At 58.3% G+C, this 16,689-nt stretch overlaps 3 protein-coding genes across 3 annotated transcripts; all 3 read left to right on the top strand.

Annotated features, from left to right (window-relative positions):
* Positions 1–38: 38 nt before the first annotated feature.
* Positions 39–2,749, top strand: N7533_011612 (uncharacterized protein; the record flags this gene model as incomplete). Its single annotated transcript, XM_057108262.1, has 3 exons — positions 39–776; positions 901–1,898; positions 2,131–2,749. 3 exons carry the CDS (start codon positions 39–41, stop codon positions 2,747–2,749), a joined length of 2,355 nt encoding a protein of 784 aa, XP_056955640.1.
* Positions 2,750–2,804: 55 nt separating this feature from the next.
* N7533_011611 (uncharacterized protein) lies at positions 2,805–12,044 on the top strand (the record flags this gene model as incomplete). The annotated part of the gene is made up of 1 exon (XM_057108261.1): positions 2,805–12,044. The coding sequence occupies one exon, from the start codon at positions 2,805–2,807 to the stop codon at positions 12,042–12,044; it is 9,240 nt and encodes a 3,079-aa protein (XP_056955639.1).
* A 145-nt stretch (positions 12,045–12,189) lies between these two features.
* On the top strand, positions 12,190–16,677 carry N7533_011610 (uncharacterized protein; the record flags this gene model as incomplete). Its single annotated transcript, XM_057108260.1, has 1 exon — positions 12,190–16,677. One exon carries the CDS (start codon positions 12,190–12,192, stop codon positions 16,675–16,677), a length of 4,488 nt encoding a protein of 1,495 aa, XP_056955638.1.
* Positions 16,678–16,689: the final 12 nt, after the last annotated feature.

The raw sequence follows: 16,689 nt of genomic DNA, 5'->3' as shown, positions 1-16,689 counted from the left end.
TTGCGAAGACGCTGAATCTCACCGAGTCAACACCCTCCATGGGCAAGTCCTTTGTCCGTCTGGGCGGCGACTCAATCACGGCGATGCAGCTGGTGACGCGGTGCAGGGCCGAAGGCATCCTGATCAAGGTGTCTGACGTGCTGCAAAGTCCTTCCATCAGCCAGCTGGCCCTTGCGGCCCGCAAACTCGATGTGGCCGAGACGACGCACTATGAAGAGGTGCTGGACCAGTGGTTCACACTCTCGCCAGTGCAGCTATTCTACTTTGGCCTGGCTGGAAACCATGTCAACCACACCAACCAGAGCTTCTTCCTGCGGCTTGACCAGCCAGCCTCAATTGCCGACCTCAGCAGCGACATTGAGAGCGTAGTGCGCCGCCACTCCATGCTGCGAGCCCGATTTGGACTGGAACATGGAGGGTGGAGGCAGAAAATCACCACCGACATCTCAGGATCGTACCGATTTCAGGCACACGACGTCGACTCGCGCACTGCCATCGCCTCCCACATGGCCAGCAGCCAGGCTGCCATTGATCCCGTCCATGGTCCCCTCCTGGCGGCGGATGTCTTCAACATCAAGGGCGACGGCCAGCTGTTGTATATCGTCGTGCACCACCTGGTGATTGACCTGATTTCATGGCGGGCGATCCTCACCGACCTCGAGTCGCTCCGCAAGGCTCGCCAGACTAGCCCCCCTACAGCCCGTCTCCTTCCAGGCCTGGGTCTCTGCGCAGGCGCGGCACGCCCGCGACCACCTCCTGCTGGACCGCGTGCTACCGTACGAGGTGCCCCAGGCCGACTACGCCTTCTGGGAGATGCAAGAGCAGCCCAACGTGCAGGCAGACATCACGACCCAGAGCTTTGTGCTGGACCAGGTGATAACCCAAAAGCTGCTCGAGGAGTGCAACACTCCCCTTGGAACAGAACCCGTCGAGCTCTTCCTAGCGGCGCTGAACTACTCGTTCAAAGCCACCTTCCCCGACCGTAGTTTGCCAGCCGTGTATATAGAGGGCCACGGCCGTGAGAGCTGGGATCAAGCGAAATGGGACCTCGGAGGCACTGTTGGGTGGTTCACCACCATCTCGCCTCTGCATATCTCACACGCAAACTCCCTCTTTGAAGCGGCTCGACAAACCAAAGATCGGCGTCGCAGCCTCCCCCAGCACGGCGGACCGTACTTTGCCGCCCGCTACCTCACCCCAGAAGGCCGCGAGCGCTACGGAAATCACGCGCAGATGGAAGTCTTGTTTAATTACATGGGCCAGTTCCAGCAGCTCGAGGCCGTGGACGCGGTCTTGAAGCCAGAACCCAAGCAGGGTGACGAGATTGCCGTGTCCGATGTCGGTTCGACGGTGACTCGCATGGCGCTGATCGACGTCTCGATCGTGATCCTACAGGGCGTCGCTCGCTTTGACTTTGCCTTCAGCAAGCGGATGGCCAAGCAGCATCTGGTCCGCAGCTGGGCACAGAACTACAGGCACGCCCTGGTGGAAATGTGCACTGTCCTATCGTCAACGCCGCCTCAGCGGACACTCGCGGATTTCCCACTCTGGAAAACGTCGCACGACGACTTCGATCAGGTGCGCGCACTCGCCTTCCCGGGGGGCAACTTCGAGGAGGCAGTCGAAGACATCTATCCCACTTCTCCCATGCAGCAGGCGCTGTTCCTCAGCCAGAGCCGCCAGGATGGACTGTATGAGACGGCCTTCACTTTCCGGCTCACCGCAGCCTCCGGACCAGTGGATGTCGATCGTCTGCTTGCCGCCTGGAACCACGTTGTCGACCGGCATGCGATGCTTCGAACAGTCTTTGTCGAGCGTGCCCGGGGAGATGGGCTCTTTGACCAGGTGGTGCTGCGACGTGTCTCGCCGTCGACAATCTGCATTCGGCCCGACTCTGTGTCTGCCTGAGACACCCTCGAGCAATGCCCTCGAAGCTCACACGGCGGCGACGAGAACACTCTTCGTCCACTGCACCGTCTTGTTGTCTGCGAGGCACCCTCGAAGGAGCTTCTGGTCCGCCTTGAAGCCAGCCACGCCATCCTCGACGCAGCATCCATCGGCTTGATGGTGCGAGATCTGCAGCTCGCCTACCAGAACCTTCTCCCCCTCGACACGCGCGGCTCCCTACAGCGAGTATATCCGGTATACCCAGGACAAGCCCGAGGGTGCTGCAGTCCAGTACTGGACGACCCACCTCGCCAACGCACAGCCCTGCATCTTCCCCTCGACCTGGAGCAACGAGCCTCCAGTGCTAGAGTCCACAGATGTCGAGCTCACCGTCTCCCTCGCCCAGCTTGCCCAGCTCGGCGAGACCATTTCCGCCACGGTTCCGAACATCCTACGTGCTGCATGGATCCTTGTCCTACGAGCATACACTCTAAGTGAAGATGTCTGCTTTGGTTCTCTTGCGTACGGTCGAGATGTACCAGTGAGGGGAATCCAGGAGATTGTCGGACCCTTTATCAATATGCTGGTCTGTAGACTCGCCATTGAGCCATCGGAGACTCTCGCCACGCTCGTGCAAAAGGTGCAGGGAGACTACGCCGCCGCGCTGGAGCACCAGCACTTCTCGCTCGCGCAGATCCAGCATGAACTGGGCCAAGCTGGCCAGAAGTTGTTTAACACGATTTTATCAATTCAGCAAGGCCCATCGGGCAGCTCCCAGGATGCAGAATTGAACTTTGAGAACGTGGACGCATATGACCCCACCGAGGTAAGATCTCTGAACCATGAGCGCAAAAACGTCTAGGGACACTGACATAAATATCCCTGAACAGTTCGACCTCACAGTCAACGTAACCACGATGGAGGATTCCATCCGCATATCCCTCAGCTATCTTTCCCCCGCGGTCTCGCCATGGCAGGCGCAGAACGTGGCCGGCACGTACGCGCAGGTGCTGCAGAGCATGGTCGACGGCCCATACCAGCCAGTTGCCGACATCGCCACGTTCAGCCCCGCAAACGAGCAGCAGCTTACCGCGTGGACCAGCGCGATGCCTACAGCTATCGAAGACTGCATCTACGACTTGTTTTCTCGAATTGCTGCCGCGCAGCCGTCTGCCCCTGCGGTGGCCGCGTGGGATGGCTCGCTGTCGTACACGGAGCTTGACGACCTCTCGACGCGAGTCGCCATGAAGCTGGTGTCGCTGGGAGTAGGACCGGGTGATCTGGTCTTGCTCTGTTTTGAAAAATCTATGTGGGCGGTTGTGTCCATGCTTGGGGTGTTGAAGGCTGGAGGAGCCTGCGTCCACCTCGATCCTGCACATCCGGCCGATCGCTTGAGTCAGATTACCGCAGACACCAACGCAAAGGTCCTCTTAACCTCATCCGAGACCAAACACAAAGTCATGAGTGCAAAGCATCAAACCTTTGTGGTCGACGCGGCTGCAACCGAGTCCATGCCAACGGCATATCCCCTCAACCGCCAGCTTCCGCAGCCTACGACACCGGCATTCGTCATCTACACCTCTGGCAGCACCGGGGTCCCCAAAGGCGTGGTACTGGAGCATCGGACAGTCTGCTCTTCAATGCACGCACATGGAACAGCACTGGGGATCCAACCTGGCACCCGCGTGCTCCAGTTCGCCGCGTACGTCTTCGACATCAGCATCCAGGACGTGTTCACCTCGCTCACGCGCGGAGCCTGCGTCTGCGTGCCCTCGGAGCAACAGCGCATGGATATGAGTGAGCTTGCCGCTTTTATCCGCGAGAAGCAGGTGAACTGGATGGGGCTCACACCGACGGTGGCTCGCCTGCTGGACCCTGCAACGATCCCAACCGTCAAGACATTAACCTTGGCTGGTGAAGCTGTAGACCAGGCGACTGTGGATCGCTGGAGCAACGCTGGATTGACTGGGTTCCACAACTGCTATGGGCCTGCAGAGTGCACCGTCTACTGTGCGCACAATGCAGCTGTTGGGGCTCGTGGCCAGAGCGCGGCGAATATCGGACGCGGCCTGAACAGTTTGCTCTGGGTGGTGAGTCCACAGGCGCACGACCAGCTGGTGCCGATCGGGGCGATCGGTGAGCTTGTCGTTGAAGGGCCTCTTGTTGCCCGGGGCTACTATAACGATACCGCAAAGACAGAAGCCTCATTTATTGTTAATCCGCGGTGGGCGGACCGTTTCCGCCCTCAGGGCTGCGGTGACGAGCGGAGGATGTACAGGACGGGGGATCTGGTGCGATACAATCCGGATGGGTCGCTGGACTACCTGGGGCGGAAGGACACCCAGGTCAAGATCCGTGGCCAACGCGTCGAGCTTGGAGATATCGAGCAGCGGATCCTGCCTGCTCCGGACGTGCAGAATGGGCTGGTCGTGGTGCCCAAGGCCGGTCCAGGCAAGGGCCAGCTCGTCGCGGTCGTCGCATTCAAGAACAGCCCATCCACCGGGGGAGTATTGGAGATCGTAGCGAGAGACGAGGACACCAACGCAGCCTTGGCTCGACTCGGCGAGAACATTGCAGACAGCCTTCCTGCCCACATGGTTCCTCGCTTCTGGCTGCCTGTGGCGGAGATCCCCCTGAATCTGTCTCGCAAAGTCGACCGCGCCCGCATCGCCCGCTGGGTCGAGGAGCTCGGCGAGGCGTCCTTCCGCGACGAGTCGGCCGACTCTGCGCCAGCAACGGCGATGGAAGGCCGGATCCAGCAACTCGTGGCTAGGGTTCTGGGGATTCCGCTGGACAGCGTCAGCATGAGCAAATCCTTTATCAGACTAGGCGGCGACTCGATTACCGCGATGCAAGTGGTGGCCAGAGCCCGGGAAGAACGAGGGATCCGGCTGCGCGTCCGCGACATCATGAGGAGCAAGTCGCTCGTGCATCTGGTCTCGCTGGCTGGTCGCCACACTGCATCGGACGAAGCCTACACGGAGTCTGGGGAGCCTGTCTTCGGGCTCTCCCCCATGCAGCAGTTCTACTTCGACTTGGCAGACCAGACGCCTTCCCACTACAACCAGAGCTTTCTCGTGCAGCTTTCGCGGACCGTCAAAGGTTCGGCCGTTGCAGCGGCCCTGGATTCAGTGGTGCAGCGACATGCGATGCTGCGGACCTTGTTCTTCCAGGCTGATGGACAATGGCAGCATCGTGTGCACTCTCCGTCCTCCGCATATCGTTTCCGAATTCACACCATAAACACACAGGATGAGGCCGACGATGCTATCCTCGCCAGCCAGAGCAGCATCGACATTCACAAGGGCCCGATCTTTGCAGCCGACCTGCTCAACCACACCGAGGGCGACGAGCAGCAGCTCTTCCTGACGGCACACCACCTGGCCATCGACCTTGTCTCTTGGAGAATTGTCCTTGCGGACTTGCAGGATATTCTTATGACGGCAAAGCCCCTCCCCCAGCCCCCGGTGCAATATGCAGCTTGGGTTCGGCTGCAAGCGGCCCAGGCAGGGACTGCCACTCTGCTCCCCGAGCGCGTCCTTCCCTTTGAGGTCGCCGGGGCGGACTATGCGTACTGGGGCATGCAGAGCAAGTCAAACCGCTACGGGGATGTTGCGCACGCAGTGTGCGAGATCGACAAGGAGATCATGAGCACAGTCCTGTCGAGGGCCTACGAGGTCTTCCGAGCAGAAGCCACCGATATCTTCCTGGCTGCCGTGCTCTTCTCGTTCAACCAGACCTTCTGCGACCGCAAACCACCCACAATATTCACCGAAACGCACGGTAGAGATCTCCCCGATGAATGGGATGCCGACATGGATCTGACCGGGACCGTCGGGTGGTTTACTGCGCTGGGCCCTTCTTTCCTTGCCCGCGACGAGGCGCAGGACATCGTCGAGGCCCTCCGGCTCATCAAGGACCAGAGACGCAAGCTACCGGCCAGCGGAACAGCCTACTTCATGTCGCGATTCGGCGACCAGCGGGGACGCACCGCGTTCAAGAACCACATGCCCATGGAGCTGCTATTCAACTACCTCGGCCAGTATCAGCAGCTGGAGCACGATGACAGCCTGTTCCGCATGGTCTCCAAAAGCCCCAGAACGGCACTGAGTGATGTACATCCGCAGAGCACGCGCATGGCGCTGATCGAAGTGTCTGTCGTCGTGACTGCAGGCTCGACTGTTTTCGACTTTGCGTACAATGCCAACTCCAACCGCAAGGACCAGATCCAGACCTGGCTGCGAAACTGCGAGAGCTGCCTGCGGAACATGGCGCGGGATTTTGCGGATCTCGCACCCCAAAGGACACTTAGCGACTTTCCTTTATTGGATTTCTCCTACCCAGATCTGCAAAGCATCGTACAGACCCGCCTCCAACCCATGGGCATCGCGAGTCTGACCCAGGTCGATGCAATATACCCAACCTCGCCCATCCAGGACGGAATCCTTCTGGCACAAGATCGCTCCGAGGAGGTCTACAACGTGCACTTTCAATATGAAGTCTCTCACTTCCGCACGGGCGTCTTGACCCTGGTTGACCAGAATCGCCTTGTGCAGGCCTGGCACCAGGTGGCGGCCAAGCACGAGATCCTGCGAACCGTCTTCGTTGACGCAGTCGCGGAAGGCGCAGTCTTCACCCAGCTGGTGTTGCAGGAGCCTCAAATCAGCATCGAGCTCGTGCCCGCCTGCGATGACGACGAAGCGTTGGCCATCCTGTCCCAGCCTGCCCAGCACACCGCGGGCGACAAGGGATCGCCGGCGCACTGTTTGCGAATCTGCCAGACGAAATCCGCTCGGACGCTGTGGAAGCTCGAAATCAGCCACGCGCTCATCGATGCGCAGTCGATGGCCATCGTGCTGCAGGACCTCAAGGCCGCATACGAAACCGGCACCCTCGACGGGGACAATTCGGTGTATTCCGCGTACATTCGCTACTTGCAGCGTTGTCCGGCCCACGCTGCTTTAAACTACTGGAAAGCATATGTCCGAGGGCTGGAGCCATCACATCTTCCTACAAACAGCAGCAGTGACGATGAGCCGAAACATGAGCAGCAACATGTGGAGATCAACCTGTCGACAGTCGCAGCCCGACTCAGTGCTTTCTGCCGCGAAAACGAAGTCACCATGTCGACCGTCTTCCAGGCCGCGTGGGCGCTGGTCCTGAGCTGCTACAGCGGTGATTCAGCCGACGTGAGCTTCGGGTATCTCTCGTCTGGCAGAGACATCCCTGTCGAGGGGATCGAGTCTGCAGTGGGCCCCTTTATCAACATGCTCGTCTGCCGCGCGGCGACAGGTGCAGACGTCCGTGTCAACCAGCTGTTGAAGCAGATCAAGGACGACTATCTCGCCGGCATTGAACATCAGCACTGCTCGCTGGCGGAGATCCAGCACTCTCTGGGGCTGGCGGGCCGACGCCTATTCAACTCCATCATGACCGTCCGACACGATACCAGCGATGAGTCTGCGGGCAATCCCGATGGTCTCACATTCACCTCCATCGGCAGCCACGATCCGACCGAGTACGAGATGGTGGTTGGGGTGGTCATCTCCGAGACAAATCCGCGCTTCTCGCTCACGCACCAGAGCCCCGTCATCTCGTCGTGGCAAGCCCAGAATATCGCACAAGCCATGCAGACAGCGCTCGAATCCTTCCTGACCAACCCATACGCGGAGCTACAGACCATTGATCTCGTTGGAGGAGCCGCGCAGCATCTCATCGAAGGGTGGAATAGCCATCTGCCCACAACGAACCGCGCGTGCGTCCACGATCTGATTGAACAAACGGCACAGAAGCAGCCTTCTGCGATTGCACTGTGCTCTGCCACGGAGCAGATGACCTACCGCGAGGTGAGCGAGCTGTCCACCCGTTTGGCGAGACACCTCCAATCGCTTGGCGTGGCCCCGGGCACATTGGTTCCAATCTGCATGGACAAGTCGGTATGGGCCGTTGTCTCTATGCTGGCAGTCATCAAGGCAGGGGGCGCGTACGTCCCAATCGACCCTGAATTGCCTGTCAAGAGGCACGAAGGGATTTTAACCCAGTTGCCGTCGCAGGCTGTCTTGCTTACTTGCCCACACACATCCTTCCACGCCCGGTTCAGGGGAATTAAACTCGAAGTCACACCGGAGATGCTGCACGGTATCAGAATATATAACCAGCAGCCGCTCCCCTCCGTACATCCGACCGATTCAATGTATGTGCTGTTTACGTCTGGCAGTACCGGAGAACCCAAAGGCGTGGTCGTCGAGCACCAATCGGCAGCGACCAGTCTGGTCAATCACGGCGCAGCGATGAACCTGAGCGCTGATTCTCGAGCCTTGCAGTTCTGCGCCTTCTGGTTCGACGTCAGCGTTTGCGAAATCTTCGGAACTCTGCTCCACGGCGGAAGCGTGTGTATCCCTCGCGACCAGGACCGGAACCTGGACATTGTGCAGTTCATGGATGAGATGAAAGTCAACTGGGCCTTCTTCACTCCCTCATTCGCCTCGCTCATCCAGCCAACGCAGGCGAAGCATCTGAAAACACTGGTTCTGGGCGGCGAGGCGATTCGACCGTCGAATATCAGAGAGAACGCGGACAAGGTGGAACTGATCAACGGATACGGGCCCACCGAGGCAACGATTTTCAGCCTCGTCCACCATATCAGGTCGTCCACCGAGGATCCCAAGGTCGTTGGTCGGGCCGTCGGCTGTCGCGTGTGGCTGACCAGAGTCAACAACCCGCACTGCCTCGCCCCCCTGGGAAGTGCCGGAGAGCTCCTGATCGAAGGTCCGCAGCTTGCGCGTGAGTATTTGGGCAGTCCGAGCAAGACCAAGGAAGCATTTGTCGAGGAGCTCCAGTGGTGCCAGCGAGTCGATGTTCATCCTCGCCCACAGAGGCTGTATCGAACTGGGGACCTCGTGCGATACCGTCCCGACGGCGCTCTGGAGTTTATCGGAAGAAGGGATAAGCAGGCCAAGGTCAACGGGCAACGGCTTGAGCTCGGTGAGGTGGAGCAGCATCTCAGCGCGCATGTTCATGCAGGGATTGCTCTGATTCCCTCCCAAGGCCGCCACGCAAAGCAGCTGGTTGCCCTCGTCTCTCTGCCTGGGCTGACGAGGAAGCACAATGAGCTTCGCCTGGTCGACATCAGCCATCGTGAGACTGTGGCATCCGCTATAACAAGGCTGCAGGATACGCTACTGGAGCAGCTCCCTCGGTACATGGTGCCCACGGCCTGGCTAGTGGTGCAAGACATCCCTCTCGGTTCAGCGGGCAAGCTGGATGTGAGGCGGGCCAGCGAGTGGGCTGAAGCACTTTCCGAACTGGATCTCCAGCATGCCGAGGCCCTGGCGACCCCAGAAGACTCCGCAGCCCCAGTGTCAGATCTCCAGCTGCAGATCATGCAGGTCCTCGCGCGCGTCCTCGGGATTCAGTCCGATAAGGTAATGCTGCACCGATCGTTCATCAGCCACGGAGGAGACTCCATTACCGCGATGCAGGTGTCTGCCCAATGTAGGGCCGAGGGAATCCTTGTGCGCGTTCAGGATATCATCAAGAGCAGATCCGTTGCTCAACTATCTTCAACCGCTCGCCTTGTTACGGAGACTGACGCGTCAATCTCGCCGATTTCGACGGCTGATCCAACCGAGACCGTCTTCGCGCTCTCGCCCATTCAACAATTCTTCGTTGACTTGTCTGGACACCCGGCCTCGCGCTTCAACCAAAGCACATTCGTTCGACTCCGCGATGCTATCGACCCAGACCGCGTGGCCAAGGCTGTCCGAGATCTAGTTCAGCGGCACTCCATCCTGCGCGCACGCTATGTTCGTCGTCAACATGAATGGGCCCAGATTGTATCCAAGGACATTGGATATTCATTCCAATTTCAGCACCACCTCGTGCCTCGCAGCAGGCTGGCAGAGATTATGCACGCAAGCCAACTAAGCCTGGACGTCGAGAGAGGCCCGGTGTTCAGCGTCGACCTGGTGCACACAGACGACGGCGCCGAATTTCTCTACATGGTCGCCCACCATCTGGTCATTGATCTGGTCTCCTGGCGCGTTATCCTGCAGGACATCGAGCATCTGCTCACGGTCAAAACACCGCTGGCCACAGTCCCCTTCCCCTTCCAGGCCTGGCTCAAAGCACAGGCTGCTCATGTCGCTGAAGTCTACACTGTCGATGATGTTTTGCAGCACAGTGTGGTGCCGGCTGATTTCGAATACTGGGGCTTCAACGAGCCCAAGCACAACGTCTATGGCAACACGGTCAGCGGTCATTTTAGCCTAAGTGCAGAATCCACCTCGGTGCTTCTGGGGACCGGCAACGATGTGTTTGGAACAGACCCCGTTGACATCTACCTTGCTGCGCTCTTCTGCTCTTTCCAAGAGACGTTTCCTGCCCGGCGGACCCCGAGTATCTTCATCGAGGGCCACGGAAGAGAGTCGTGGGACGATACAATCGACCTCGCATCGACCATTGGCTGGTTCACAACTCTGTTCCCCGTCTCCGCTGCGGAAGGAGCACAGCCGGAAATCTTGGATCTGATCCGGCACACCAAGGACACCCGACGACGCGTGCCCAAGAACGGGTGGCCGTACTTCAACCTCCGATATCTGCAGGCGGCAGCGTTCAAAGACCACGCACCAATGGAAATCCTCTTCAACTACTTCGGCCAATACCAGCAGCTCGAGCGCAGCGACGCCTTCCTGACGCCCGCCGAGAAGCTGCCCGACGAGGCGCGCATTTTTGAAGTCGATCTCCAGCAGCCCCGGCTTGCCCTGATTGAAATCTCCGCCACCGTGGCCCAGGGAGAGGCTCGCTTTGACTTTGTGTATCCTGGACAAATTTCCCACCAGGGAAAGCTGACCAAGTGGATCAGCGCGTGTCAGCGCATTCTCACATCGATCGCGCGCCAGCTGCCCACGATGCGCGAGCAGCGGACACTGGTTGACTTCCCGCTGCTTTCGATGAGTTACGCGGGCTTGGATAAACTCGCGAATGCAGTATTTCCTGCTCTTCGAGTTGGTGGCTTCGACCAGGTTGAAGACATTTATCCATGTACCCCTCTGCAGCTGGGTATTCTCCTCAGCCACACCCAAGAGGAGCAGGCCTATGCCGTCCAATCCATGTGGGAGGTCAAGGGTCAGATCGATGTCACTCGGTTGGCTGATGCGTGGAGTCAAGTAGTGGATCGCCATGCGATTCTGCGGACCGTATTCATTGAAAGCGTTGCAGAGCAGGGGGCCTTTGACCAGGTGGTGCTCAAAACGGTTGACAACCGGGCCGATGTTCGCCAGTGCAGAGACGGAGACGCAGTCCGCGTGGTCGGCGAATACTGCACGACAATATCTCCCTTTGGAGGCATTCCCCACCGCTTCACCATCTGGGTGACCGAGGGCCGCCAGCGGGTCTTCTGCAAACTCGAGGTGAATCACGCCATTATCGATGCAGTTTCTTTCTCACTCATCCTGCGTGACCTGACCGAGGCGTATGACAACAAGCCCACCTTCCTCGAGATGGAGAGGCCTCTGTACCGGTCGTACGTCGAGTACATCCAGAGCAAGCCCAAGCAGGCCGGCATCGACTACTGGAAGACTCACCTGCAAGGCATCGAGCCATGTTACTTCCCAGCCGACTGTGACCGCCACGCGCAGATTGGCCAGCTGAACTCGGTGGATGTCGAGATCGCCGACTACAACTCCCGCGTGAAGCAGTTCTGTGCCCAGCACGGAGTGACCCTGGCCAATCTGCTCCGGACTGCCTGGGGCCTGGTACTTCGCGCGTACACGGGATCCAACGATGTCTGCTTTGGATATATCAACTCTGGCCGAGACATTCCCGTCCATGACGCTGTCCATGCGGTGGGGCCGTTTATCAACATGCTGGTGTCGCGGGTTACGTCTGCATCAAGCGATAGGATTTCAACGGTGTTGGAGAGCGTGCAGTCTGCGTATGCCGAGGGACTCGAGCACCAACATACATCGCTGGCTGATATACAGCATGCTCTGGGCTTGTCGGGGAAGCCGCTGTTTAACACCATCATGTCCATTCAGAGCTCTTCTGGCTCTGCTTGGGTAGATCCCAACACCCCTGCGATTCGGTTTGAAAATATCGGCGCGCACGATCCAACCGAGGTAAGTTGCCCAATACAATCTCTGAACTTCAGACACTGATCGAGGGAAACAGTATGAAATTGTGGTCAATGCCTCTCTCTCCGATGCTCAGGTGCATGGAGTATCGCTCAGCTACCAAGCATCGCGCATCTCGCAGTGGCAAGCGGCGAATGTTGCGAATACCTTCAGGGCTGCGCTCTGCAGCATGATTGACCGACCAGACATTCTCGCTGCTCAGCTCGACCTCACCACCGATAAAACTCTGCGCCAGATTAACCAGTGGAGCCCAATGTCTCTACAAACAATTGCTCGCTGCGTTCACGAGGTGTTTGAAGAGCGCGCTGTCCAGACGCCTTCGGCGCCCGCTGTCAGCGCATGGGACCTAAGCTTGACGTACGCGGAATTGAACCAATGGGCAAATCGCCTCGCACACTATCTCCAAACTCTCGGTGTTGGACCGGAGGTGCTGGTTCCGCTGTGCTTCGACAAATCTGCGTTCAATGTGGTTTCCATGCTCGCCGTGTTGAAGGCAGGGGGTGCCTTTGTCCCTCTGGATCCCACTCACCCAGCTGAACGTCACAGGGCCATTATTACTGATACAAACGCACGCGTCGTACTCACGAGTCCTTTGTATAGCACGCATTTCAGTGTTTTGGTCTTGGGTGTTGTCATGGTCGACCTGCAAAACCTCTCTCAGCTGCCTTCCAGCGAGGTCTCAGCATCAACAGTGAGCCCGTCGAGTGCAGCGGTGGTGATATACACCTCTGGAAGCACCGGTAAGGCCAAGGGAGTAGTTTTGGAACATCGCAATCTGTGCACGAGTATGGAAGCCCACGGATCTGCCTTGAAGATCGGACCCTCCAGTCGGGTCCTGCAATTCGCAGCACATATCTTCGATATTAGCTTGCAGGATATCCTGACCACCATTACGAGGGGAGGCTGTGTCTGTATCCCCTCACTGCAGCAGCGGGACAACGATCTGCCCGGCGCCATCACCAAGTATCAGGTCAACTGGGCCTGCATCACCCCGACCGTTGCGGGCCACTTGCTGGAGCCCAAGCTGGTCCCCACGCTCAAGACCTTGACCTTGGCAGGCGAAGCAGTCTCGCAGCGCGTTGTAGATATCTGGTCTCCAGCAGGCGAGACGAAGCTCGAAAGCTTCCATAATTGCTATGGCCCCGCCGAATGTACCGTCTACTGCTCATGGAATGGCCGCGTCGGCCAGGAGAGCAAACCGTTCAACATCGGCCACAGCCTGGCGAGCCGACATTGGGTAGTCAACGCCGATAATCACAACATCCTTCAGCCCATCGGAAGTGTGGGCGAGCTGGTGGTGGAAGGGCCGCTGGTTGCGCGAGGTTACCTGAACGACGCTGCCAAAACAGAGGCCTCGTTCATCACAAACCCTGCCTGGGCCGCGGCGGGTAACGAGACCAATCGGAGAATGTACCGCACTGGCGACCTGGTCCGGTATACGAGCGATGGGTCGCTCGATTATCTGGGCCGCAAGGACTTCCAGGTGAAGCTGCACGGTCAGCGCATCGAGCTAGGAGAAGTTGAGCATGCGCTCTTGCGCAACGAGCGAGTTCAGGATGGCGTCGTTCTCTTTCCTCGCTCTGGCAGTGAGCAGCAGCGCCTCGTTGCCATTGTCTCTATCCATTCCAGTGCTGGATCAGGTTCCAAGACAGCGACTGGCACGACTCGCGTCTTGCAGCCTGTTCATGCTGACCAAAAGAGAGCCGCTTGCAGGCAGGTTACGGAGGTCAAGGAAGGCCTGATGAGCCGGCTACCGAACTACATGGTGCCCTCCGTCTGGATTGCCGTGCAGGATATTCCCATCAATGCATCTGGCAAGATCGACCGCGCTCAGATCACAAAGTGGATCGAGAGCCTGCAGGGAGCGAAGCGCAGTGAGTGGGTCATCGACACAGAAGAAGAGCACCTTCCTGCCCAGAGCGGCGCCGCACTGCAGACCTCGAAACAGTGCCAGCTGCGCAATATCGTTTCCCAGACCCTCAACTTGTCACCAGAGAGAGTGCGCTTCAGCCGTTCATTCCTGGGATTGGGCGGAGACTCTATCACCGCCATGCAGCTGGTCGCCGTGGCTCGTGGACAGGGGCTTGCCGTCAAGGTGAAAGATGTACTACGCAGCAGATCGCTCACTGCCTTGCTGGATCGGGTTCTGGAGGCCTCGCCAACAGCAGAGGCCGGGCAGATATCCGAGAGCATAGATTTGCCCTTCCCCCTGGCACCAATGCAGCGCCTGTTTATGGACATGTCTCAAGAGCCCGAGACACACTTCAACCAGAGCTTCTTCCTCCAGCTTCAATGCCGCATATCGGAGTCGGAAATGCTGCACGCAGTCAACGAGATCGCTCACCGTCACAGCATGCTCCGAGTGCGCTTCAACTACAAGAATGATACCTGGGAACAGCGAATTCTTGCGCCAACTCGCGAGGCTTATCGGTTTACTACACATCACGGGGTGACCTCGGAGGAGATTGCGACAATCCTATGCACAAGCCAGAAGTCTCTTGATCTCGTTCAAGGCCCGGTGTTTGCAGTAGATTTCATTGATAATGGCAATGAGCGACTTCTATACCTGGTGGCGCACCATCTGGCCATTGATCTTGTTTCCTGGCGTGTCATCCTGGGTGAGCTGGAATTACTCTTGGGTGGGAAATCCCTGCCATCTCACCGACCCTTCCCCTTCCAGACATGGGTTCGACGCCAGATCGAGCGCGCTGAGCAGTTGGAAGTGGCCAAAGAACTTGGATTTTCCATCCCCGCAGCCGACTTTGCGTACTGGGGAATGGACAACCGGCCCAACACGTATGGAGACACAATTCGCGAGGGATTCACCCTCGACCCCTCCGTCACTCAATCCATTCTCCAGGACTCCAATAGAGCATGGAACACGGAACCCGACGACATCTTCCTGGCCGCATTCTTATCATCTATGGCTCAGACCTTCCCCAGTCGTCTCGAGTCTTTGCCGGCCATCTTTGTGGAGAACCATGGACGAAAGGCCTGGGACGACACCATTGATCTCGCCCAGACTGTTGGCTGGTTTACGACCAAGTCGCCTGTCTCCGCGCGTCATAGCGACCTGCAGAGCCCGGCTGAGTCGGTCTACAAGGTTAAAGACCTGCGCAGGAGAGTTTCGCACGGGGGCCTGATGTACTTTATGTCGCGCTTCCTGACTTCAGGCGGCCAAGAGGCATTCGGCCATCACTGGCCCATGGAGATCCTGTTCAACAACCTGGGCCAGTACCAGCAGTTGGAGCGTACCGACACTCTCCTCAAGCCCCACGCACCTGTTGCTGGAGTTTCGGATGTGAGCCCCCGCGCCACACGGCTTGCCCTGATCGAAGTATCCGTGGTGGTGGTGCAGGGGGCTGCGCGGTTCGACTTTGTCCTCAACAAGCACATGAAACATCTGGATCTATTTGCCCGCTTTGTCCAGAACTACGAAAAGTGTCTGACTTCACTCGCCAGCGAGCTGCCTACGATGCAGCCCCAGCGGAGTCTCTCCGACTTCCCCCTGCTGCCCTCGCTCACCTACCGCGGACTGGATCGGTTAAACCAGGCACTCGGCGACCTGCAGCCCCTCGTCGAGGACATTTACCCTTGCTCTCCCATGCAGGATGGCCTTCTGCTGAGCCAGAGCCAGTCGCCGGGAAATTACCAGATAAGCTTCACCTACGCTTTGCATGCCCCAGAGGGTGCTCCCGTCCACGTCGATCGCCTTCAAAAGGCCTGGCAGCAGGTCGTCAGCCGGCACGCCATCATGCGCACAATCTTTGTCGACAGCGTGTCGGATGAGAGTGCGTATCTGCAGGTGGTTCTCAAGAATATGGATGCGTTTGCTCTTCCAGAAAACCGAGGCTTTGCTCAACCAGACCACAGCCTGGTCATCTCCAACAGCGGTGCAGCGCAGACGATTGTCGAGCTGAGGGTGAACCACGCCCTGATCGACGCAGTATCCGTCGGCCTCTTGCTGCATGAACTACAGGCCGCTTACGATGAAGCTTTTCTGTCTACGGAAGCCCCTGGATATCAGAACTACATTCGCTTCCTTCAGGCAAAGGATCGGAATGCGGCGGATGAGTACTGGGCCAGGTATGTCTCTGGCGTCGAGCCCTGCATACTGCCCCCAATGCCAGACGCGTCAAGTCAGGAGAAACAACTGCGCTCCTTGGAAATCCCACTAGACGAGATCACCCAGAGCCTCCGCCACTTCTGCGAGCTGCACGAAACGACCGTCGCCAACTTCTTCCATGCAGTCTGGGCCCTCGTCCTCCGCACTTTCGCCGCATCAAACAATGTCTGCTTTGGCTACCTCGCCGCAGGCCGAGAGGCCGCAGTACCGGGCATCGAGAGCATTGCTGGCCCCTTTATTAACCTTCTTGTTGGCCGCTTTGATATGGATGAAGCCAATACCGTTTTGGATGTGGTGAAGCGTGCCCAGTTGGACTATGCGGCAGGCCTCGAGCACCAGCATTACCCACTGGCGAGCCTGCACCATTATCTGAAACTCGAAGGGGCTCCCCTGTTCAATACTATCATTTCCGTGCAGCGTAGTGCTTCGCAAGCGACAGATATCGCTTCCCATCAGCCGTCTTTGACCTTTGAGAGCGTCAAGTCTCATGATCCCACCGAGGTAAGGGCTGCTCCCATCGAGAATATATAACCAAGATATTGA

Source organism: Penicillium manginii, assembly GCF_028828005.1.
Source record: "Penicillium manginii strain IBT 31320 chromosome Unknown utg000008l:1.0-3226943.0:1.0-3228205.0, whole genome shotgun sequence".
NCBI lineage: Eukaryota > Fungi > Ascomycota > Eurotiomycetes > Eurotiales > Aspergillaceae > Penicillium > Penicillium manginii.
The sequence above is the reverse complement of the archived record's forward strand: the minus strand, read 5'-3'. Positions and strand labels throughout refer to the sequence as shown.